General features: G+C 49.4%; 1 protein-coding gene across 4 annotated transcripts; it reads left to right on the top strand.

Annotated features, from left to right (window-relative positions):
* The first annotated feature begins 1 nt into the window (after window position 1).
* On the top strand, window positions 2-21,740 carry VPS16 (VPS16 core subunit of CORVET and HOPS complexes). 4 transcript variants are annotated; one of them, XM_082643756.1, is made up of 25 exons: window positions 14,357-14,465; window positions 14,560-14,641; window positions 15,168-15,256; window positions 15,516-15,613; window positions 15,701-15,829; window positions 15,910-16,054; window positions 16,179-16,294; window positions 16,395-16,517; window positions 16,646-16,701; window positions 17,055-17,144; window positions 17,241-17,335; window positions 17,487-17,563; window positions 18,020-18,151; window positions 18,246-18,373; window positions 18,504-18,539; window positions 18,733-18,841; window positions 19,005-19,139; window positions 19,235-19,343; window positions 19,434-19,531; window positions 19,615-19,722; window positions 20,044-20,121; window positions 20,218-20,387; window positions 20,469-20,565; window positions 21,234-21,337; window positions 21,453-21,740. In XM_082643756.1, exons 1-25 carry the CDS (start codon window positions 14,372-14,374, stop codon window positions 21,595-21,597), a joined length of 2,643 nt encoding a protein of 880 aa, XP_082499882.1. In that variant the 5' UTR covers window positions 14,357-14,371; the 3' UTR covers window positions 21,598-21,740. The 4 variants fall into 4 exon arrangements, with proteins under 4 accessions (XP_082499884.1, XP_082499882.1, XP_082499883.1 ...); XM_082643758.1 differs by lacking the exons at window positions 14,357-14,465; window positions 14,560-14,641 and adding an exon at window positions 2-167; XM_082643757.1 differs by lacking the exon at window positions 14,357-14,465 and having other exon boundaries at window positions 14,620-14,641; window positions 21,466-21,740.
* Window positions 21,741-22,496: the final 756 nt, after the last annotated feature.

Below are 22,496 nucleotides of genomic sequence, written 5' to 3' on the forward strand. Positions count from 1 at the left end.
CCGTGGCCGCGGCCTCGCCACGTGACCCGGACGGGCGGAAGCGGAAGTGCCTGCCTGGAGCCCGCGCTAGGTGCGTGTCCACTCGGCGCTGGCCGGCTGCCGCCTGCACCAGCCATGGACTGCTACACCGCGAACTGGAACCCGCTTGGGGACTCTGCCTTTTACCGGTGAGCCGCCCCGCCCTGCCTCCCACGGTCTGGCTTATCCCGCTCGCCCGCCGGCTCGAGTCTCTGAGCGGAGCCGGAGGCGCGCGTCGCGGTCTCTACGGCGCTGGGGTCCGCCCCTCGCCGGCTCTCCCGCGGCGTCTACCACTTAACACACAGCCACCTAGGGCCGGCCCTTCCCCTTCTCCGGAGAAGGAAACTGAGGCAGCCGTAGTGGTCACACAGGTAGCGGCACAGCCCAACTGAAGCCCAGGGCTGTCAGCCTCTGGAAGGATGCTCAGATCACGTTGAGGGTGGCCGCCCACGGGTGACAGTGAGTGCTCGGTCTCCTGCCGGGAAGTGCTGCTGAAGTCAGACCAGGGGTGCTCCTACGGGGGCCGGCTTGCACGGCGGGCGGGGTAACAGTGCTGACCAAGGCTGGGAAAAGGAGGCGAATCACCACTAAATCCAGAGGCAGCGCGAGTGAGGACCCCCTGCTAGGGGCAGCCCTCTCATGAGAGTCGTGGAGTCCTAAACCACTAATCTTTCTAAAGTGTAGACTGATCACATCATTACCCTAATTAGGATTTTTTCCAATGGCTTCCCTTCTTTGAAAAACAAAGTACAAACTCCTTCTCTTGTTATATCTATAAACCGGCCTTATTTGTCTCTTCAACTTCGACTTCAATTTCTTTAACTCCTACCCAAATCTGTGTTCCAGTTGCACAGAACAGGATCCCAACACATCATGACGTTTCAGGGCTCCCTATGTTTGCACCAGCCTGCAGTTCCTTCTGTGAGCACTGCCATTTTCCTCTTTACTTCACTGGAGAATTCTTACTCATCCTTCAGGACTTAGTTTAAGGGTTCATTCTGAAACCTTCCCTGATCTAATCCCAACAGACTTGACTTTCAGCTGACTTTCCTTTGGGTCTCACAAGACCCAGTGCTAAGGTCTGTTATGTATGGCACAGTAGGGCAATGTTTGTATAGGTTTCTTCTGCTAAACCAAATTCCTTGAGAGCTGAGAGCATTTCTTGCATCTCTTTATCTCCAGTGCATATTTAGAACAGTGCCTGCTATATAGTGGTTGCCTAATAAAGTTAAAAAAATACTTTATTGTTTGCAACTAAAGATCACAAAGGCATCGCCTTGGGGTCTTACTTCAATAGAAGACAACTGTTAATGCTAGTGAAACTATACACCATTGTTATTCACATGTTAAAACTTTTCAATGTAAAAATGTCAGCCCTTAACACTTCTGAGGTGAACAAATGCCTTGATGCAATTTTTAGAGATCTGTTGCACTTGTTGTTTATTTCTGATTCTTATAAATGTGCCTGTACAATGTGAAAAAAATTGCAAAAATTTAGTTAAAAATCAGGGAAGTCGGTAGGAAATAACAGTGATTTAAACTTTTTGTGGAGAAGGGTTGTCAGTTGACATAGGTAGCATGTAATTTGGTGTTTACGACACAGCATATACTTTTAAAAATATTAACTAGGGGTTTCCCTGGTGGCGCAGTGGTTAAGAATCTGCCTGCCAATGCAGGGGACACAGGTTCGAGCCCTGGCCCGGGAAGATCCCACATGCCGTGGAGCAACTAGGCCCGTGCGCCACAACTACTGAAGCCCGCACGTCTGCAGCCCGTGCTCTGCAGTGGGAGAGGCCACTGCACTGAGAGGCCTGCGCACCGCAGTGAGGAGTGGCCCCCACTCACTGCAACTAGAGAAAAGCCCGCGCGCAGCAACGAAGACCGAACGCGGCAATCAGTCAATCAATCAATAAAAAATTAATATGTATTACTTTTGAAAATATATGTTGCCTACACAGGCTTATTAAACAGAGTACTGAAAATGGTGACCTCATTGCCATAGAACTCCTGGTTATCATATGAAGTCTTAGGTTTGTTTATACACCGATAAAATTTTACTTTTTTTTTGCTGTATTGGGTCTTCATTGCTGTGCGCGGACTTTCTTTAGTTGCAGCAAGCGGGGGCTACTTTCGTTGCGGTGCGTGGGCTTCTCACTGCAGTGGCTTCTCTTGTGGAGCACAGGCTCTAGGCACGCAGGCTTCAGTAGTTGTGGCTCGTGGGCTCTAGAGTGCAGGCTCAGTAGTTGTGGCACACGGGCTTAGTTGCTCCGCGGCATGTGGGATATTCCCGGATCAGGGCTCGAACCTGTGTCTCCTGCATTGCAGGCAGATTCTTAACCAGTGGGCCACCAGGGAAGTCCCCCAATAAAGTTTTTTTTTTTTTTTTTAATTTTATTTATTTATTTATTTAAATTTATTTATTTATTTATTTTTTGGCTGTGTTGGGTCTTCGTTTCTGTGCCAGGGCTTTCTCTAGTTGCGACGAGCAGGGGCCACTCTTCATCGCGGTGTGCGGGCCTCTCACTATCGCGGCCTCTCTTGTTGCGGAGCACAGGCTCCAGATGCGCAGGCTCAGTAGTTGTGTCTCATGGGCCTAGTTGCTCTGTGGCATGTGGGATCTTCCCAGACCAGGGCTCGAACCCATGTCCCCTGCATTGGCAGGCAGATTCTCAACCACTGCGCCACCAGGGAAGCCCCCCAATAAAGTTTTAAATGAGTGTAAATGTTGAGTACATGCCATAGACATGATCTGCATAGCTAGCCTACCCTTACCTGTGCTGTACCGCCAGAAGGGAGTAGAGGTATAAGCCTTGCTGCAGACGATGTGTTGCTCTTGGTAATGGGTGTTGAGCCTTTCTATGTACTAGACACCATGCTAAGTACTTTATGTGTATTAAATTGTCTAAGTCTCACAGCCCCATGAGGTAGGTATCATTATTTTAACCCCATCTTACTGATGAGGAAACTAAAGAACAGAGAAGTTTGGTGACCAGGTTACACAGATAGTGGAGCCAAGATTTGAGCCCGGTCTTCTTCTAGAACCTGTGTTAAAGCATAGGGTTTTTGTTTTTAAGTAGGAAAATAAAATAAGTGTTTTAATTTCTCTACCAGAGTAGAAAATATTTTAGGTGCAGATACTAGGTTTTATTTGTATTTGTGCATAACCTTATGCCAGGACTTAATACATGTTCAAATAAGTGAATGAATGATAAACAGGTGGCGGACATTTCAAGTTCTATCTACAGGATGGGATTCTTTTGCATTGGAAGTAATGTTCTGGAAAAATCACTAATTTGGGAGGGCAAGGAGAGGTAATGGTGATTAGTTCTTATGAGGCTCCAGAATTTTAACCATTTTTATTCTAAAAACCCAGTTTGGGATAATACCATTAAATAATTTTCCCCAACCCTTTGCCAGGCTGAATGTATATTGGGCCAATAAAAAGACATGGACCCTTTCTGCCTCAGAACTTATAGCCAGCAGGGAGACAGTTGATAACCACTAATGACTCTGTATTTGTTTGATCATAAGCAGTGAAGTAAAGGAGAGTGTAGGGTCCTCAGAAAGCATATAACAGATTGGTAAGTCAGAGGAAAAGAAGACTTTCTGAAGGAAACAATACCCCATCCAGAAGATGAGTAGACCTAGGTGCAGGGAATGGGATCCAAGAAGAGCATATACAAAGGTATACTGAAGCGAGAGAGACAGGACACTCTCAGTGACCTAAATAGAGCCAATGTGGCTGGAGTGCCACAGACAAGGGGACAGGATAAGAGACCACTTTATTTGAAGACCAGTGGGAAGCCTGAATGAAAGGATTGATGTGATTGGATTTGTGTGTGTGTGTGTGTGTTTTAAGTTCCTCCTGGAGGCAATAGGGGGACAAGTTGGAAGGGGCAAGCAAGAATGGAGACTGGTTAGGAGGCTGGAGGAATAGACCAAGGAGAAGTTGATGGTGGTGAGCACTGGAGATGGAGAGAAGGGGACCAGTTGGAGAGATAGTAAGGGGGTAAAATTGAAGGACATTGTGATGAGTTGCATTTGGTAGGGAGGAGGAAGAGCAACAAATCGAGGATGACTTGGATTTTTGGCTTAACATAATGAGAAAGGAAGAGTGAGTTTGGCGGGGAAAAGGGTGAGCTTGGTTTTGAACACAGTGTTTCAGGTACTTTATTTTTTATTTTTTAATAAATATATTTTTATTCATTTATGTATTTTTATTTTTGGTTGCATTGGGTGTTTGCTGCTGCACACGGGCCCTCTCTTGCTGTGGCGAGGGGGGGCCACTCTTCGCTGCAGTGTGTGGGCTTCCCATTGAGGTGGCTTCTCTTGCTGCAGAGCACCGGCTCTAGGCGCGGGGGCTTCAGTAGTTGTGGCTTGTGGGCTCCAGAGCGCAGGCTCAGCAGCTGCAGTGCACGGGCTTAGTTGCTCCGCGGCATGTGGGATCCTCCCAGACCGGGGCTCAAACCCGTGTCCCCTGCATTGGCAGGCAGACTCCCAACCACTGCACCACCAGGGAAGCCCTTAGAAACATCCTTTATGGTGAAGGAGACTGAAGATACATTTCGTACTTGTGGAACTCTTCGTAGAAGAGAGGTTGACTATTTTAGTAGGTTTTATGGCTTTGTACGTTTGTCTGTTTTGCACATATAAACGTGAACATTAAAAAAAACTGTGGTTAAATACACATAATATAAAATTTACTATCTTATTCATTAGAAAGTACAATCCAGGAGTGTTAAGTATATTCACATTGTGCAATCAATCTCCAGCACTTTTTCATCTTGCAAAATTGAATCTCTAGGGCTTCCCTGGTGGCGCAGTGGTTGAGAGTCCACCTGCCGATGCAGGGGACGTGGGTTTGTGCCCCGGTCCGGGAAGATCCCACATGCAGCAGAGCGGCTGGGCCCGTGAGCCATGGCCACTGAGCCTGCGCGTCCGGAGCTTGTGCTCCGCAACAGGAGAGGCCACAACAGTGAGAGGCCCGTGTACCGCAAAAAAAAAAAAAAAAAAAATTGAATCTCTCTGCCCATTAAATGGTAACTCCTCATTCTCCCCTTCCCCCAGCCCTGGCAACTACCATTCTACTTTCTGTCTCTATGAATTTGACTACTCTAGATAGCTCATACAAGTGAAATCATACACTATTTGCTTTCTTGTGACTGGCTTATTTCATTTAGCATACTGTCCTCAAGGTTCATCCATGTTGTAGAATGTATCAGAATTACCTTCCTTTTTAAGGCTGAATAATATTCTTTTGTATGTATATACCACATTTTATTTATGCGTTTATCTGTCAATGGACACTTGGGTTACTTCCACCTCGTGGCTATTGTGAATAATGCTGCTATAAACAATGGTGTACAAATATCTCTTCGAGACCTGTTTTCACCCAGAAGTGGAATTTCCGGATCATATGGTAATTCTGTGTTTATTATTTTGAGGAATTATCCTACTGTTTTCCATGGCAGCTGCACCATTTTACATTTCCAGCACAAGTATACTTCAGTAGTATTTATTTTTAAGGCAGGCTGGAGTCAAGGGATTTTGGGGGTGATTGTGGTCTCTCTTCAGGGCCTGGGGATTTTGGAACTGATGGATTATTCCCCAAGGCTAGACCTGATGCGCTTCTTCCTCCACAGTGATCTGATAGCTCAGCCTGGACAGGCTGGAGATCATCTATTTTCACAGAAGCTCTTCTCTTACTACAGTGGACCATGCTTTTCCAGCAGTTCAGCTGCACTGCAGCAGGGATTTTGTCACTGTTTCCTGGAGGGGGCTGGAATTGAGACTACCATACCTGCTAGATTTAGTGATTTTTCTGGTATTAGACCAGGGTCCATTTACTGCTGCTCTGGGGATTTCCACTTCCAGGACCTGCAGGTAGAGGAGAAATACGTAGCTGACCTTCCTCACTGAAGATATGGCCTAGCGTCACAGAGTCCTCACCTCTAGACTTTTCTGAGATGCTGCTCTCAGTCTGTGCATCCACGCCCCAGGCCAACCTCGAGGCATAGCTTGAGTCACCTCACTGTCCCTGAGAAGCCTTCTTTACCTTGAAGCCTTGAGGAGGTGGCCCATGTTTTGCTGCTCTTCGCTCCCTGACCCTTACTCCTGTACCCGTACGCTTCTTTCCCACCCCAGTCTGTGTCGATGCTAACCTCCTGGACTGCAGCCGAAGCCTCCTTGGGTCCCTCCTGCCAATCGCTGACTTCACCTTGTGCTTCCCAGAGAGCTGGAAGTCATTGCCTAGAAGAGCGTAGGGTTCCCCTGACGAAATCTGCCTGTTGTGTTGCCAACCTGCCGAGGAGATGTGCCCCGTCTCCCTGCCTTCTCAGAAACCACGCGCTGTCCATCCGCCCTCCCGCCACCACAGGTTTCTCCAGCTGTTGTTGCGCAGGACCCCCTGCATCAAGGTCACCCGAGATGCTGGCTGCATGCAGCTTCGTAGGTCAGATCTACTCCATTATCTCTGGGTTGGGTCCTGGGAATTTGATCTGTATTTTAACAAGCAGCCAGGTGTTTCTTTGCTGCAGGAAAATTTGAAGACCTCTACATTGTTTTCCACGATCCTTACCCTCAAGGGCTCCCTTTCAGACCTCAACCTCTATATTCAAATCTCCCCCTCCTAACAAAAAATAAACTTCCCTATTCAAAAAATAAACAAGTCCCTCCTCCTCACCTCACCAAAGGCCTGAAAACTGCCACCTATACTTGCTTCCATTTTCTCTCTTCCCACTGATCACTCACTATGGTCTGACCACCCTCTTCTCAGTGACATCCTGTTACTGCACTGGACACAGCTCAGGCCTCATTTGAGCTTGACTGCATTGGATAGAGATGACCTCCCTTTTTTCTTGGAATTTGTATTTAAGTTTTTACAGTGAAAAATTTTAAATGTACAACAGAGTAGGAATAGTAGAGTGAATACCCATAGCCATTGTTTAGGCTTAAAAATTGTTACCGTGTGTAATACATTTGCTTCAACTACTTGTAAGTTTAAAAAAATTTAAGAAAGTGTTCAAATATACATAAATGTTCTAAAAGTAGTGTAGTGGACATCCATGTGCTCATCACTCAGCTTCAACAAGTGTCAGCACTTTGCCATTCACTTTTCATCTACCCGCCCCCCATCCCTCAACACACACACACTTTTTGGGACCATTTAAAAACAATATCCAGACATCTTTTAAATCAAATACATTTTCTGCTATATTTTAAAGTAAATTATAGTCACACCTTAAATGTGTATTACTTTGAAAAAAAAGACAGTTTCCTATAAAACTATAGTGTTATTTCACACCAATCAAAATGAACATTTAATATCATCTAGCAACCAGTCCTTCAGACTTCTCCAGTTGTCTTCAAAATGCTTTTTTATAACTGCTTTGTTCAAATTGAGACCCAAATCAGAATTATTCATTTGCTTACCCCCCCACCCCACCCCCCGCACTGCGTGGCTTGCAGGGATCATAGTTCCCTGACCGGGGATCGAACCTGGGCCCCTGCAGTGAAAGGGCTGGGTCCTAACCACTGGACCACCAGGGAATTCCCTGCTTATCTCTCTTAATTAAGTCTCTTGTAAACTTGAACATTATCCTTACTCTCACCCCTACCCTTTGTTTTCATGACATTGACTTGTTTTAGAGACCTAGGCGCTTTCTGGATTTGTCCCCTTGCTTCCTTGTGGTGCCTTTGAACTTTTTTCTCTATCATAGCCTGTATTTCCTGAAACTGTGTGTTAGATCTAAAGGCTTGATCAGATTCAGGTTGACATTTTTGGCAGAAACACCTTGTAGGTGATGTGTGTGTGGTGTTCATCTGGAGGCATCATTGTATCGGGTTGTCTGCTACGAGGGAAGTTGAGATTGACAGGTAGGTTGGAGGCTGATGGCCACATCCTCACCCGTTTTCCCCCTTGTGACAAGCAAGTGGTCTGTGGAATGTGACACAGTTAATATCACTATGATTCTAATTAGGAGACAAACCGTACAGTGATTAAATAGGGGAAGTTTAATATAAAGAACTATTAAACTGTGATAGCAAAGTAACTATAAGATAAAATAAAACTGTCCTTTCCTAGGGCTGAGGAGAAAGGAAGGACAAGTTGGAGGGGGGGATGCCCTCCCCAAGCTGGGGTTCCTACCTCGCCGGGGAAGGTATAGTTGCAGCCCACTGGATGGTGGGGGAGTTGCTGGTTTACCTGGGCCAGAGCTGGTCCACAGTCACTGGACAAGCAGGAAGCAGCCCTCCTGGGCACACACAGGGCACAGGTGAGCCATAGCTGGTGGCCAGGTTCATGGGCTTGCACACCAGTATGAGCAGGAGACCTGGAGCATGCGGTGTCTTGTGGAGAGAACCACGGGAAGGTGGATGCCAGTCCAGGCCAAGGCTGTGAGGTCACCAAGGGATTGTGTGCTCTGGGCGCATGGTTGGGGCAGAGTGTCACCAGATGTCCTCATACCCACACTGCTGACTGACCTTGCAGCTGCTGGAAACAGCCAGAGACCCCCACCTCCTCCTACAATATCCCTTTACTACAGGGCCCTCTACTGAGAAAGCTTAACATCTAGCTCTCTGTGGAGCATGTATTGAAGGATGAATTTGGAGCCGGGAGGCAATAATTTGATAACTGGCACAGTCCATTCTTTGGCTGATCAGCTTCCACAAGTGCCCTCTACACTTCAACTCCCTCACAACAACAAAACAACTCTATATTTCTGCTTAACAAGATACCATCCTTCTTAAAAGTAAACTTCTTTTTCCCAAAGTGAGAAGACATACAGTCTTAACAGTCATTGTAGCAATCACTATATTAGTTACTCCTCAAATTGAATTATAGTCCCACTGAATATTCTGTTACCTAAAAATTGAATTTTAAAGTTAACCTCTAATAATTTGTGTATAAAATAAAAATGGGAAGGAGAGAAGATAATGGCTGGTATATATATATAAACGCATGCATACAACAAACACAGAGAAAATACACAAAGTGGCTATAGTCTTCATTTCTGTAACTGGTCACAAGATCATAGTTAATATCTGTGGCTTCCTTTTTCAGCTGCCCATCCCATATTTCCCTTGCTCTCAGCCAGAACCTTCACTGCTCTGCTCTTTACATAGTGAAGTGACCCAAACCTCAGTCATTCTGCTTTTTTTGGTTGCTGAGGTTTTCCATTAACCTTTTTTGTTAGACACGGAAGTACTAAGAGGTGCCCCAGAGGATCCCCTGGGTTTCAGACAGTCCTCCTTGCCTCCATTGTGTAGCAGCAGCTTGATTTCCCCTTGGCCATCAGGATAATCACTTCAGCCGGTAAATTAACCCCATTTTCTTGGCTGTTGTTTCAGTGGCATAAGGAGCCCCAAATGGCAAGGTAGCACCCTTTTTTTATATATATAAATTTATTTATTTATTTATTTATTGGCTGTGTTGGTTCTTCGTTGCTGCGCACAGGCTTTCTCTAGTTGCGGCGAAGGGGGGGCTACTCCTCGTTGCAGTGCGCAGGCTTCTTATTGCGGTGGCTTCTCTTGTTGCGGAGCACGGGCTCTAGGCGCGCAGGCTTCAGTAGCTGCGGCACTCAGGCTCAGTAGTTGCGGCACACGGGCTTAGTTGCTCCACGGCATGTGGGATCTTCCCGGACCAGAGCTCGAACCCGTGTCCCCTGCATTGGCAGGCGGATTCTTAACCACTGCGCCATCAGGGAAGTCCCCAGGGTAGCACTCTTATCTTCTAATTCAGTGAATCCATTGTTGTGTCCTCTGGTGGAAACATTCTCCCCTTGGAGACTAAGCTCTCCAATAGGTCTCAAAGTTAGTGAAACTGGAAGCAATATTTTAATGAGAGTCATTAGGTGTAATAGTGAGAGGAGCCACTCCCACTTCCACTCCTTGATTCCAGGTCCCCCATATTCTGACTGTGGAGGAGATAATACCATATAATGGTCTCTGATGCAAAGCATAAGCTTGCATCCTGTAAGACAGGGCCCCATACTTTTAGGATACTGTCTCCCAATTGGTGCTTTAACTGAGTCGTCAGTACATTTAGACCAGCCACTTCTGGGTAATGGGATATAAGGTAAGACTTGTTGATTCCATGGACCTGAGCTCACTGCTGCACTTCCTTTGCTGTGCAGTGAAGTCCTTGATTAGCTGCAAGACTTTGCAGAATGCTACAACGGTAGATGAGACATTCTGTTTATTTATTTATTTATTTATTTTTGCTTGTGCTGCGTGTTAGTTGCGGCATGTGGGCTCTTAGTTGCATTATGAGGATTCTTAGTTGTGGCATGCACACAAAATCTAGTTCCCCGACCAGGGATCAAACCTGGGCCCCCTGCATTGAGAGCATGGAGTCTTACTCACTGGACCACCAAGGAAGTCCCATGGTACATGAGACATCCTGTAAGTCCACGATGGTAGGTGCTAGCAAAGGCATTACAGGTAAAGAAGACAAATCCACGTCCAGAATATGTATTCCAGTGAGGACAAATCTTTGCCTCCTCCATGATGGAAGCAGTCCAGTGTAATCGACTTGCAGACTGCTCCCCCTGGGAATGGTGCCATGCTGGGCCCATGTATTGGTCTCTGCTCTTGGCCGATTAACCACTCAGCAGTAATGTTAGCCAGGTCAGCCTTGGAGAGGGAGGCTCCCAAGACATCTACCTCAAGTGAGAGCATAACAGGGTTTTCAGGTAGAGGAAGGCTAGTCTCCTCCGACACAGGAGGGCAAGCTACTTCCACTGGTGAGGAAGACTCAGAATGACTTGGGGGCTCAAGATTGTCAGTTTCTTCTGGGTCTAAGCAGTTATCTCCCTTCCAAGTTTCAGGATTCCTTTCTTTTCTAATTAGTGCCCTAACTTTCACATGTGCCAGAGAATTTAACTGTCATTGTTTAACAACCCATACAATTAAACTCTGTCTTTGATTTTCAGCAGTAGCAGCTGTGTGACTACAAGAACTAAGAGATTCTTTTAGGCTGTTACAGAAGCTTTCTGCTTCTCAGACCATGACCGCAGCTGAAAATTAATGGACATAACCTTGTCATTTTCTCTTCGTAAATGTTCAGGTGCACTCAAAATGACCCATCCACACCACAGCCTTTATAATCATCGTTATTGCCATACAGTCAAGCACGTGTTTGACTTGGCATTTCACTACACTGAACTACAGGTTTGGTTAATTGTGATGCTGCTGCACGCAGTGGGTTACTAGCATCCGTTCTGCATTGTCAGGGAACACGGCACTGCGCCCAGTCCCAAGCACATGACCAAACCAGTCCTCAAATCCCATCTTTAGGGGTCTGTCTCCTGGGGCCACTCCCTGCACCAGTTAGTCTGGGTCCAGTCAGGAGATGTAAACTGGGCAAGTTTAATAAATGTAAGGAATTATTAAGCTGTCATAAAGAGTAACTATAAGATGTGAGAAATTTTTATATGGTAGCCTAGGGCTAAGGGAGAGTACTCAAGAAACGACAAACTTGGAAGGAGGGACCTTCCCCAGGCTGGGGTTCATTTCAGACCACAGAGAAAATACAGTTGCAGCCCACCGGATGGCAGTGAAGTTTACTGGTTTCCCGGGGCCAGAGCTGGTCCACAGTTGCTTGGCCAGCAAGAAGCAACCCTCTGGGGTTCAGCGGGTAGGGGGCACAGGTGAGCTGCAACTAGGGGTCAGTGGTGCGGGCTTGCAGAGGGAGTTGGGGAGCTGATGCCGGCAGCCTGGAGCACTTAGTGTCTGTAAGGCAAGCCACAACCAGTGATTGGGTGCATGGTTGTGCAGAGGGGGTCAGTGGAAACAAGGCTACGGGCAGGGCAGTCAGTGGCCGGGCATCTCGGCATGCAGAGGGGGTAGGGCCTGGTGTAGGCACGAGGCCAGGAATGCCGTGTCTGTCCAGGGAGCCAGTCTGGGCAAGCCTTGGAGGTTGCTGCATGGCTGGTCAGAGCACCACCAGATGTCCTCACACCCGGGCTGCCGGGTGACTGCCCTGCTGGAAGCAGCAGGAGAAGCCTCTTCCTCGTGCAGTGTTCCTCCAGCGCCCTCTACTGAGGAGGCTCAACATCAGGCTCACTGTGAAGGAGGGATTCTTAAAAGAATACTACTGTCTGTTATCACAAAACACATATGGAAGAGTGAATTTGGAGCTGAGTGTCATTGAATTGATAACTGGCATGCTAGGTTTGTTTGGATATCTATCTTCCCATCAGATTTCATCTAAGGATTTTAGTAACAGAAGGTCAAAACAATTGCACATGGGGTTGAAAAATTCAAATAATGCAAAAGTATATAGCCTACAAATTGTCAGTCTCCCTATTCCCCTCCCCCATTCACCACCCTCTCCAAAGGTAACCACTGTCTCTCCACGCTGGCTCAGTGTGGAGACCTATGAGAGTTCTTCTATGTATTTACACACATACATGTGATTACATGTAAATATGCTTGTAAAAATATGTGCTCAGTTTTTTATTGTGTAAGTGGATTCATACAGTTCATACTGCACTGCAGCTTGCCTTTTTTTTTACTTAACAATATATCTTAGAGGCCACTTCATGTCAACATACCCAGTCACTTTGTTAATAGGCACATAATAGTCCCCAAAATGGGCATAAGTAGTTTATTTAACCAGTCGCATTTTAACGGGCATTTAAGGAGATTTTTCCAGGATTTTAAAAAACTATTTGAAACAGTGATGCAGTGAATTCATACCTTTGTGTACTTGTGCAAGTAGTTTCATAGGTTAGACTCTTGGAAGGAAATTGCTAAGTTAGAGTGCGTACACATTTAAAAATTGGGTACATAAGTGCTTCATTCTCTTCCATAAGGGTTGAACCATTTTACACTCCCACCAATGTGTAGGAAAGTGTTCATTTTTCCACATCTTCAACAATATTCCATGTTATTTATTAACCTCTTAATTTTTTGCCATTCAGATGGCCAAAACATAAAAATAATTTTTAAATTCATATTTACCTAGTTGTTAAGTATGTCTGTTCATATCCTTTGACTATTTTTCTATTGTGTTGTCTCTACTGATTTGTAAAAGAGCTCTTTAAGTGTTCTCCATGATAACCCTTTGTTACAAATGTTACAGATTTTTTCACAGTAGTCACTTGACTTTTATGTATTAATGTTTAACATACATATGTTAAGTTTTATGTGATAAAGTCTATCAGTCTTTTCCTTTGTAAGTTCTGGGTTTTGTGTCTTACTCTGAAAGACTTTTCCGTAGTTCACATTATGAAAATATTAGCTTACATTTTTCTCTAGTTTTTTATGTTTCATTTTTAAATATTTTCACATAGTTATGATATAGCCCTTGACCATTTTTCTTTTACTTTTATTTTCATTTTTTTACAATTAATTAGAGCTTTTTTAAAAAGTATTTTGTTTTTATTTATTTATTTTTGGCTGCATTGGGTCTCCGTTGCTGCACGTGGGCTTTCTCTAGCTGCGGCGAGCAGGGGCTACTCTTCGTTGTGGTGCGCAAGCTTCTCGTTGTGGTGGCTTCTCTTGTTGCGGAGCACGGGCTCCAGGCACGCAGGCTTCAGTAGTTGCGGCACGTGGGCTCAGTAGTTGCGGCACATAGGCTCGGTAGTTGTGGCACGTGGGCTCAGTAGTTGTGGCTCACAGGCTCTAGAGCGCAGGCTCAGTAGTTGTGGCGCATGGGCTTAGTTACTCTGTGGCATGTGGGTTCTTCCTGAACCAGGGATCGAACCCGTGTCCCCTGCGTTGGCAGGAGGATTGTTAACCACTGTGCCACTAGGGTAGTCCTTAACTTTAGTTTTTAAGTGTATTCGATATCTGATATATATATCTGTTTTCATATTTTCTAATGTTCTTAAATATTATCCGGTATTTTCTCTTTCAGATGACCTTTTTTGCCCCCCCAGATGAACTGTAGAATCAGTTTGTGCTTCCCTACCCACCAAAAAATTGGGCTGATTTTTGATGGAATTCTCGTGCATTTATAGATCCTTTAGAATATTTCTTCATGTCTTCTGTATCCTTGAGTAAACTGACTTGATTTTGCAAAAAATGTTTATTAGGTTTATTCTTCGGTATCATAGTTCTATTGCTATCAAGATTAGGATCTTTTTAAAAGTTATATTTCTAATTAGTTCTTGCTATGGTATAGAAAACTAATTGGTATAGAAAAAAATATATTGATTTTTGTTGATCACTTACTGAGCTCTTTCTTTCATTGTTCCATAGACTGCTTTGGATGTTCTAAGTAGACTATCTCATTATTTGTAAATAAATAGTAGCAATCTCATTCCTTCTTCAAAATGGAAACCTCTGGGTATTTTTTCTTAAATTATTTTGGCTAGAATGCCGAGAAGAACGTCAGTAGAAAGAAACGATGGACATCTTCCTGATCTTTAACGGGAAGTTTCCTGAGATGATACTAGCCGAAACAGCCTCCTTCTTGAACATTGTCTTCTCTTGGTATCCTGGTGTAGTGTCCACTCCTTCTCTGTCCTCTTTTCCCCACCTCCAGCCTTCAAATGATGGCATGCCTCAAGCTTCCTACTCTGTCTTCCCATGCAGCACGTCTCTTGGTGATCCATGCATATCTCAGGTTGCAGTCATCTCGTGCCAGTTTGCCAGTTTGTAATTTCAGTTACCTCCTGTGAGTCAAGCATTCATATATTGGCATATGCAACCCAGGACACTCCCTAGCTCTAGGCTTACTAAAGAGCTCCTCTTGGATTTCTTTCAGGCACTGCTCACTCAGTACCTCTAAAACTGAGTTCATTATCAACAGGCGTTGAGCTGGACCCCTGGGTGTAAAGCCCATAACCAGATTCAGTGTTAAGAACCAGAAATAGAAGAAAGGCTGTCTATCCTGAGAGGCCCTCCTGGAGGGTCTTGTTTCCTGCTAATGCAGGCTCAAGCCAACCACCCCACCCTAGTCCCACCTCACTCCATGCCCTGGATATTGGCCACACAGCCTGCCCTCCAAACACCCTCTGCTCCCTCACCTGCTATCCCTAAGCATGCATGTGGTCAGCTGGCCTAGCTGTTTCTAGTCATCACCCCCCTCCCTGCCCCTGGTGGGGGGAACAGATGGAGGCATTAGGGGCTCCTCTGGGGCTCAGCCCATCTGGATGCGGGGTCATGACGAGTCTAATCTCTGTTTGTCACTGTGTGGGCAGGAAATATGAGCTGTATAGCATGGACTGGGACCTGAAGGAGGAACTGAGGGACTGCCTGGTGGCCGCTGCGCCCTATGGGGGCCCCATTGGTAAGTCACCCCTCTGGCACTGCATGCTCTGGGACCGTGGGATGAACTCAGGGTCCTTGATTCTTGGGGTCCTTGCTGTTGGGTGGTTCTTGCTGGCATATGCTACCCACCCCCACTCCACCCTACTGAGATGCTTTTAATTCTGGTTCTCGGGAGGCCTGCCGCATGTGGGGCGGGCCTAAGGAGCTAGTTCATAAGGCCTGCTTCGCATGGGGTGGGCCTGGGCAGCTAGGACAGAAGGTTTCTTCTCAAACCACAGCACTGCTGAGGAACCCCGGGCGGAAGGAGAAGCCTGCCAGCTCACGGCCAGTTCTCGAGATCTACTCGGCTTCTGGTGTGCCTCTGGCCAGTCTTCTGGTGAGCACCCTTCCTGCCCTGTGGCTGGGGGCTGGACAGGGTTCGGCACCCCGAGGACAGCTTCCGGAACCTCCCTCTCCTCTGCAGTGGAAGAGTGGGCCCATGGTGTCCCTGGGCTGGTCAGCTGAGGAGGAGCTGCTCTGTGTGCAGGAAGACGGGGTCGTGCTGGTTTATGGGCTTCATGGTGACTTCCGGAGACACTTCAGCATGGGCAACGTAAGGGCCCCAGGGGGCTGGGGAAAAGGGATGGAGTCTGGGAATCTGTGGTTCCCTCAACCCATGGCCCCTCTCTTCAGGAGGTGCTCCAGAACCGGGTTCTAGATGCCCGGATCTTCCATACTGAGTTTGGTTCTGGGGTGGCCATCCTCACAGGGGCCCACCGCTTCACCCTCAGTGCCAACGTGGGCGACCTCAAACTCCGCCGGATGCCAGAGGTGCCAGGTGAGCCCTGACACCCCTGAGGCAGCATTCACTGCCCACAAATGTGCCTCCAGTCCGTGGGACCATCAGAGGCAGAAACTGTGGGCTCTGGTTAGCCTGAAGTTGTCCTCTTCCCTGGCCGCAGGTCTGCAGAGTGCACCCTCATGCTGGACCACAGTGTGCCAGGACCGAGTGGCACACATTCTTCTGGCTGTAGGACCTGATCTTTACCTCCTGGATCACGCAGCCTGCTCTGCAGTGGTGAGAGGCCTTGAGTGGGAGTGAACTGGAGGGACTGGGGGAGGCAGTGGGAAGCTCTGAGAAGTCAGTATCTTTGGTGTCCTCCCCGGCCCTGCCCCAGACACCCCCTGGCCTAGCCCCAGGAGTGAGCAGCTTCCTGCAGATGGCTGTCTCCTTCACCTACAGACACCTGGCGCTCTTCACAGACACAGGGTACATCTGGATGGGGACAGCGTCTCTCAAGGTGTGATCCTGGGACAACACGGGCACCATGCCGTGTCTAGGAAAGATCTCTTGGGGGTAGGGGAAGGGCTTTTGAACCAGACTGGTGACTGCTGAGACAGGGCCATGACATTCCCTGCACCCTTTCAGGAGAAGCTGTGTGAGTTCAACTGCAACATCCGGGCTCCCCCGAAGCAGATGGTCTGGTGAGGATGAGGGTGTTATCCTGGGGGTAGAAATGGACATAACCTTGTCTCCTGGGACATGTTGATTCATCCTGTCTACTGACCAAGCCAAGTGGAGCTTGAATCTTGTCTTCTCTGCCAGTGCATATTTGAGGGGCCAGTCCCCTGTGGGCCCCAGATACCCCTGGGAGTTGACAGCACAGGATGAGAGGGAAGCAGACAGGTCAGCCAGAGGAATGGGATAAGCGGCAGCAAGCCTGTGCAGGGTTGTCCCAAGGCAGAGTGATATAAGCAGTGATGTGGGAGACATGGCTGTGGACCAGGCATCCTGTGTGTGTGTGTCCGTGTGTGTGTGTGTGTGGTGCTGTCCACAGGTGCAGCCGTCCTCGCAGCAAGGAGAGGGCCGTTGTGGTAGCCTGGGAGAGGCGGCTAATGGTGGTGGGTGACGCACCTGAGGGCATCCAGTATCCTTGGAGGACTGCTGGGGGTGAGGAGGGGGAAGGAGGGTCGCCTGCCCTGCGCCATCTCTGGGTGCTCTTAGGAACCTTGACCAAGCTCAGGTTCGTGCTGGATGAGGACTCCTACCTGGTGCCTGAGCTGGATGGGGTCCGCATCTTCTCCCGCAGTACCCATGAGTTCTTGCACGAGGTTCCAGGTGAGGCCCTCATAAGAGCGCTGGGTGACCCGGGGCAGGGGCTCCTCGGCACCACAGCTGCCCTGGGCCAGTGCCCCAGAGTAGGATCAGGGTACTGAGGTAGGGCTGAGGGTTTCCTGACCCCCTTTCCCACTTACCAATTTCCTCCCAGTGGCCAGCGAGGAGATCTTTAAAATTGCTTCAATGGCCCCCGGAGCACTACTGTTGGAGGCCCAGAAGGAATATGAGGTAAAGCCTTGGCCTTCTCCTTGGGCCCCAGGATGCTGTCCTTCCCCTTCCCCTAATTGGCCCAGCCCATGCCCCTGCAGCCAAGTGCTACCTGTCAAGACAGGGGTCCAGGCAGGACATTGGGCTGGGTTGGGCTAGAGACAGCTGGCTCAGGTGGATTGAAGGGACATGGTGTCCTTCGTGTGGTGATAGGGAGGGGCAGGGAACCCCCAGTCTAGGCACAAGTCAGGGCTCTATTGAGAGGTCTCAGGCCCCTCACAGGCAACTGTGGGCTGATACGGGGGAGTGTGTGGGCACTTTGTGGGGAGGACTGAGTGGGCTGAGGGGATTTGGGGTCCGACCTCTGCAGCCTTCCAAACCAGCCCATTTGAACCACAGCCCAGAGGGATTGGGGGCCAGACATGGAGGTGTTCTCGGTCATGACACACTGTCCCTGGCACCTTCCCCCCTCCCCAGAAAGAGAGCCAGAAGGCGGATGAGTACCTCCGGGAGATCCAGGAGCTGGGGCAGCTGCCCCAGGCCGTGCAGCAGTGCATCGAGGCCGCGGGACATGAGCACTGGCCAGACATGCAGAAGAGTCTGCTCAGGGTTGGGCTGGATGGCAGGGCTGGAGGGAGGGGGTGCTGGGCAGGGGTGGGCTGGCAGAAAGGGAAGCTCTCTATTGCCCTCTGGTTCTTTTCAGGCGGCCTCCTTTGGAAAGTGTTTCCTGGACAGATTTCCACCCGACAGCTTTGTGCGCATGTGTCAGGACCTTCGTGTACTCAATGCCATTCGGGACTATCACATCGGGATTCCCCTCACCTATAGCCAGTATCCCCAAGTGTGCTGACAGGGTGTTTACTTCCAGGGGTGTAAGGGCAAGGGGATGGAGATGCCTCCTGAAGGTCCTTGGCAAATAGGACTTATCTCCCAGCTGGATCCTTAACCAAATAAAATACAGATACAAGCAGCTCACCATCCAGGTGCTGCTGGACAGGTACAGCAAGCCCAAGGGTGCTGGGAGGAGGGCTGTAAGTGGGCGGGCATTACAGCCCCTGGTGTGCTCTTGTGGTCACTGCTCCTGATTCACTTCCTTGGGATCTGGGAGGCTGGAGTTACAGGCTGGGACCACTCTGCCCTCTTTCTACCCCACTTTATCCCTTGTGCCCTTCACCTCCCTTGTCTGCCAGGCTTGTGTTGCGGAGGCTTTACCCCCTGGCCATTCAGATATGTGAGTACCTGCGGCTTCCTGAAGTGCAGGGCGTCAGCAGGATCCTGGCCCACTGGGCCTGCTACAAGGTGAGGATATAGGACAAAGTTCAAGGGCATTTAGCGGCTTACAGGCCCCGGTGAGGTGTGGGAAATAAGTGTAGAGCTGAAAAGGTGGGTCCTGATCAAGGCAGTGGGGGTGGGGGTTAAGGGGTGAGAGCCAGGTTTGTGTGACACCCCCTTCCCTCTGCAGGTACAACAGAAGGACGTGTCTGACGAGGATGTTGCTCGAGCCATTAACCAGAAGCTGGGGGACACACCTGGTGTCTCTTACTCTGACATTGCTGCACGAGCCTATGGCTGTGGCCGCACGGAGCTGGCCATCAAGGTGTGGGTGCCTAGCCCTCCCTGGATGCTCTGATGTGGGTTTCAGAGGTCCCCAGGCCAGCTCCTTCTCTCTGTGCCTTCTTCCCCACCCCACAGCTGCTGGAATATGAGCCACGCTCTGGGGAACAGGTTCCCCTTCTCCTAAAGATGAAGAGGAGCAAACTGGCACTAAGCAAGGCCATCGAGAGTGGGGATACTGACCTGGGTGAGCAGGGTTTGGGTGAGGACAAGGCTGGGGACCCTGGGCTGAGCAAGGGGCGGGGCTGGACCCACATCCCACCTTATTATCCCATAGTGTTCACGGTGCTGCTGCACCTGAAGAATGAGCTGAACCGAGGAGACTTTTTCATGACGCTTCGGAACCAGCCCATGGCCTTAAGTTTGTACCGACAGGTGTGTGCAGGGGGTCAGCGTGGGGTGGAGCCTCCTGAGCCCTTGAGTTGGCTTTGCTGACTGCCCACCTGCTGTGGCCCCAGTTCTGTAAGCATCAAGAGCTAGAGACGCTGAAGGACCTTTACAATCAGGATGACAACCACCAGGAGCTGGGCAGCTTCCACGTCCGAGCCAGCTACGCTGCAGAGGAGGTCTGAGGGCCGCAGGGCGGGTGGGGCTCATGGGCTGGGCCGTTGGTCTGGCTCCTTCTCCAGGAGTCTAGGCCTTGAATGCAGCATATACCCCATTTGGTCCTCACTGTGGAGGGAGAGCTTGAGAAGACATGAAGCCAGGCCGGGGATTGGTCCCAGAGGAGCTGGTCTTCGCATTAGGGACAGCAGAGCCGTGTGCCCAGCGGCCAAGGCTGGCAGTGGCAACCCTGGGCACAGGGATGGGGGAGAAAACCATAGCCTGGGTGGGAGGGCTGAGGTCCTCTGTGCTATGAACTCAGGTGTCCCTTCTTGCCCTTGCAGCGTATTGAGGGGCGAGTCGCAGCTCTGCAGACGGCAGCCGACGCATTCTACAAGGCCAAGAATGAGTTTGCAGCCAAGGTTTGTCCTGTTCTTCTCTAACAACCTCCTCTCCTCCCCTCCCGGTCTTCCCTCCTTGTCCCTCTCATCCCTGTCCTGCCTTATCCCTGTCCCCAGGCCACAGAGGATCAAATGCGGCTCCTACGGCTGCAGCGACGCCTAGAAGATGAGCTGGGGGGCCGGTTCTTAAACCTGTCTCTACACGACACGGTCACCACCCTCATCCTCAGCGGCCAAAACAAGCGCGCGGAGCAGCTGGCACGTGACTTCCGCATCCCTGACAAGAGGTAGGTGAGGGCCCGGTGTGCCTGTAGGTCCCAGGACCCCCTGCCCCTCCTGCGACACCTCCATGCCCAACTTTCCCACAGGCTCTGGTGGCTGAAGCTGACCGCCCTGGCAGATCTGGAAGACTGGGAGGAGCTAGAGAAGTTTTCTAAGAGCAAGAAATCACCCATCGGCTACCTGGTAAGATGGGGCCCTCCCTCTACCCCACCTCCAGTGAGGTAGTACTGGGGAGAGGGCCAGGCTCAGACAGACTGTTCACACATCTGTTCAGCCCTCCCGCAGAGCTAGTGGGAGCTTCCTGGGCCAGGCACATGGGAGGATGGGCCTGAGTCTGCCTGCAAATGTTGGCGGGGAGGGAGAATGAGCTGCTTTCCCCAAGGAGGGCCACAAGGGACACCACGTGCCTGAAGGAAAGTCCTGTTTGGGGGGGTGCACAGGGAGGGCACATATGCGAGGCAGTGGAGGATGTTGAGGGGTTTGTTTTCTGTGGCAGGTGGTTCAGAGGTGTGGTGGGTCGGTGGGATAAGGGCAGCCATGAGAGAAAACTCAGGCCCTGGGAGGGCAGGAAGGTGCCTGCTGTGAGTGGGTAGCAGTGGATGGTGGAGTGGACACATGGAAATAATTGGTCTCAAAGCTCTAACAGATCTTTGTGGTAGGTTGTTTCTGCCCAAAGAACGTTGAGATCACAACTGTTACATGTGTATGTCGGGTGGGAATGGGGGGCCGTTATACGGACTGAAGGGTATATAAAATACATTGGGATAATAAATCCACTGAGCTTTGCTCATAAGAGAGAGAAGAGGAGGGCACTGCCTTACCTTCCCTCTCCACCCTCTCCCTCTCCTAAGCCCTTTGTGGAAATCTGCATGAAGCAACACAACAAATACGAAGCCAAAAAGTATGCTTCCCGCGTGGGTCCCGAGCAGAAGGTCAAGGCCTTGCTTCTCATTGGGTGCGTCTGCTGAGAGCCCTAAGGGTGCTGGGTGGCTGAGCCAGTGGGCTGATGAGGGGCATGGTTTGTGCCCTTGGGCAGCGCAATACCATCTCCCCTCCTGCTGAAACCCCAGGGATGTGGCTCAGGCTGCAGATGTTGCCATCGAGCACCGGAATGAGGCAGAGATGAGCCTCGTATTGTCCCACTGCACCGGAGCCACAGATGGGGCCACGGCTGACAAGATTCAACGGGCCCGGGCTCAAGCCCAGAAGAAGTGAGGGGCCTACCTGCTCATCTCCGCAAGCCCTGGGCCTGGCGGAAGTGTCACTGCTCATCAAGTTCTTACCCCAGAGCAAAGCCCGAAGAGCTGGGGTGAGAACGAGGGTTCTGGTTGTAAATAAAGTCGAAACATTTTAGAGCACTTGTCTATGCAAGTCCAGTCTAAGCAAAAGCAAGCTGGAGGCAGAAACTTCCAGATACCTCAGCAGAACCATGTGTTTGATTGTGGGGTACTGGAGAGGGAGCTTCTCCAGTGATATTTACAGACCCCTCTCCACAGTTACCAAGGAAAGTCAAGCTCACAGCCCCTAGGAAGATTATGGGGAGAGATGGCACAAAACATAATAAGCACCAAGTCATCAAGAACCACACTGAAAAGCATTACACACACACACACACACACGCACGCACACACACACACCATGCTAAACACTTTACCATTGTTTTCATTATTCCACAAGACAGCCCTGTGAGATAGTTAATATCACCCCATCTTACAGAAGAGGATCGAGGACGGGGGAGCAAGTATGTGGCAAGACTGGGATTTGAAACCATATTGGACATTTGGGGGTCTTAGAGCTTCTCCTTGGCTGTTGTGACAGAGGAGGGATGGCTCAGCTGGACCTGAAATCAGGCCCTCTGAGCAGGGGATCCTGAAGCAAGGCCCCTGGTTTGCACTACAGTGAGAATTGGAGGACTAATGAGAGGCATGTGGCCATTGGATTGGAGGGATCAAGGGGGAGCCTTTGGAAACCCTGCCCCCTGGATAGTGGTGAGCAATTCTGAGTGGTCTCTGGGCTGAAGAGAAAAGGAGAATGGAATTCTACTTTTGGCAGTTCTGTCGAGGAAGAACTGCAAACTGGAGACCCCTGGCTCCCCACTCCCCTCAATGGAGGCT

Source organism: Mesoplodon mirus (assembly GCF_964341445.2).
Source record: "Mesoplodon mirus genome assembly, chromosome: 15".
NCBI classification, from domain to species: domain Eukaryota; kingdom Metazoa; phylum Chordata; class Mammalia; order Artiodactyla; family Ziphiidae; genus Mesoplodon; species Mesoplodon mirus.

Coding starts and splice junctions, on each gene's coding strand:
- VPS16 (XM_082643756.1), top strand. CDS start 14,372: ATGGACATCTTCCTGATCTTTAACGGGAAGTTTCCTGAGATGATACTA. Junction 14,642..15,167: donor TGTAATTTCAGTTACCTCCT/GTGAGTCAAGCA, acceptor CTGTGTGGGCAG/GAAATATGAGCTGTATAGCA. Junction 18,374..18,503: donor ATTCCCCTCACCTATAGCCA/GTATCCCCAAGT, acceptor AATAAAATACAG/ATACAAGCAGCTCACCATCC.